The sequence below is a fragment of the Cyprinodon variegatus genome, unplaced genomic scaffold, assembly GCF_000732505.1.
Source record: "Cyprinodon variegatus isolate N-32 unplaced genomic scaffold, C_variegatus-1.0 Scaffold249, whole genome shotgun sequence".
Lineage (NCBI taxonomy): Eukaryota > Metazoa > Chordata > Actinopteri > Cyprinodontiformes > Cyprinodontidae > Cyprinodon > Cyprinodon variegatus.
In genome coordinates, this window is record NW_015150702.1 from 630,653 (window position 1) to 632,611 (window position 1,959).

The following is a 1,959-nucleotide window of genomic DNA, read 5'->3' on the forward strand; positions in this document are numbered from 1 at the left end:
ATAAACCTAGCATTTTCAAGTTTTAGTTTTGCCTCTCGTATAATGCATAATCTCCAGAAAGGAACAAGTAAAATGCTGATACACACGGTGTAATCATATTTTCCCAGACTGCTGAGTATGTCCCATGTTGACGTCAGACAAGCAGTTTAGGAGAGAACGTAAAAAGCTTACAATTGTCCCAGAAAAGTAAAAAATATATATTTACATGTAATTGAGCATTCTTTGGTGATTTAATGATAGAAATACATGCTTTTAGTACCATAATTACACTATTTATGGCAACCTGGTTGTATATCTGCTTTCAGATGCTCAAATGAGCTTATGGTATGGATCAGGTAGGGGTTATACAAAGCCCATTATAATACAACAGATGTACGTACATCTATTGAACTTGACGTTTTAATGCTTTCAGTCTAGAAAATGACTGTTTCCTAGCAAAGGCTGTTTAGAATATAACAAAAGCTCCATAGGGCTGTTTTAGCTGTGCAGATCACGCTGAGCCTGCTGACTTACAGTCATGCTGTCAAACATCTGAGTGCTGTCATGGACGGAGGAGATCTCCTGGGCTGACAGAACTGGACTGACATATTTGCTGGTGAACTTCTCCACGGCAGAGCTCACTCTCTTCTCCTGACTGTTCCACCACAGACGCACCATAGCAGGGAGGTCCTGCACTGTGCTGTAGTATACACTGCAGGCCAGGTGAGGGAGCTCCGACTCAATGCCAACACTCTCTGTAGTAAAGACAGAACACAAAGAATGAAATGTACTTTCCCTTTAATAAGAAAACAAAACATGACCTTATTTTTTAATAGGCAGGAATTCCTGAAAAGAAGCCAGTCAGAGGCAGTTTTCTTTCTTATGTTGGTTACGTCCTCAAAGTGACAAAGGTTATGGTGAGCCCACATAAACAGGTCCACACATGTAGGAGATAATCCACAGAAGCATAAAAAGGAAGGAGTGCAGAGAAAGAGCATGGAGTCATAATTGTGACATACTTGGGGCCCCATGGTATTAAATCTGTATACATAAAATGTTCAAAATGCACTTTAAGATGATTTGTTTGAGTATTTATTGCATGAACTCAGGATTCTGGGTTATTCGTTTCTAGGTTGGATGGAGAGCATCTGAATATTCCTTTCCAATTCTTGCCAGTGATTCTTTTTTATTTTAGGTCTGGCTTAGGATCATTGTTCTGCTAAAGGCTAAACCATCACCTCATCCACAAATCCTCTGACTGGAAAACGGATTTTTCTCCAGGACTGAAGATCATTCCTTCTTTCCTAGCATCGTGTTAGGGGGACGATTTACTGTATGTTTTAGTTAAAGGATGGTGTGATCTGAATGATGTACTGTGGTATTTTTTGGCACATATAGCTGTTGGCTCAATAATCACACTGTTGACGTTAATATCCACACTTTAATGGTCGCCATTAACAGTTTCCAACATGCGCTCCCGCGCTCATCACTCCACACCAACAAGAAGGAAACACAGATCTAGCCCCGCCTCCCATTCCTTACATCTCATACATGTACAGTCTGCTACTTACAACTTAACAATAGCATTTTGCATGCGGGCCGAAAACAGATTTTTGTCTTAATTGACAAGAGCATTTTCCATGCCGATGTGTTGAACAGCAAACAAGATTGCCACGTACAGAATGAAGATTATAACTGTATATCCAGACAGAGCAACTGTCTTAATTAGATTAACTACTGTGGAAAACATCAGTTCTGACGCAACAGGCCGCTAATATCAAGGTGTTATAAATTCACACATCATTGATCCTAACAATTGCTAGATCTTGCCAGAAGCCAGTAGGTGCAGAAATCAATACAGAAATATTTAGCACCAATGAAATGCAGTGACGTGTATGAAATCAACCAGAAACTGCAGGCTGCAGCAAAACTAACATGTCTGCACCGGTGGACGTGTCTGTAGGCTCCACTATTCAGCCT

At 40.4% G+C, this 1,959-nt stretch overlaps 1 protein-coding gene across 1 annotated transcript in view; it reads right to left on the bottom strand.

Annotated features, from left to right (window-relative positions):
- ltn1 (listerin E3 ubiquitin protein ligase 1) overlaps positions 1-1,959 on the bottom strand; it is a 27,285-nt gene that overhangs the window by 3,952 nt on the left and 21,374 nt on the right. Inside the window, exon 28 of the mRNA XM_015382112.1 lies at positions 514-734. Coding sequence (XP_015237598.1) covers positions 514-734 — 221 coding nt within the window. The remainder of the gene's footprint in view (positions 1-513; positions 735-1,959) is intronic.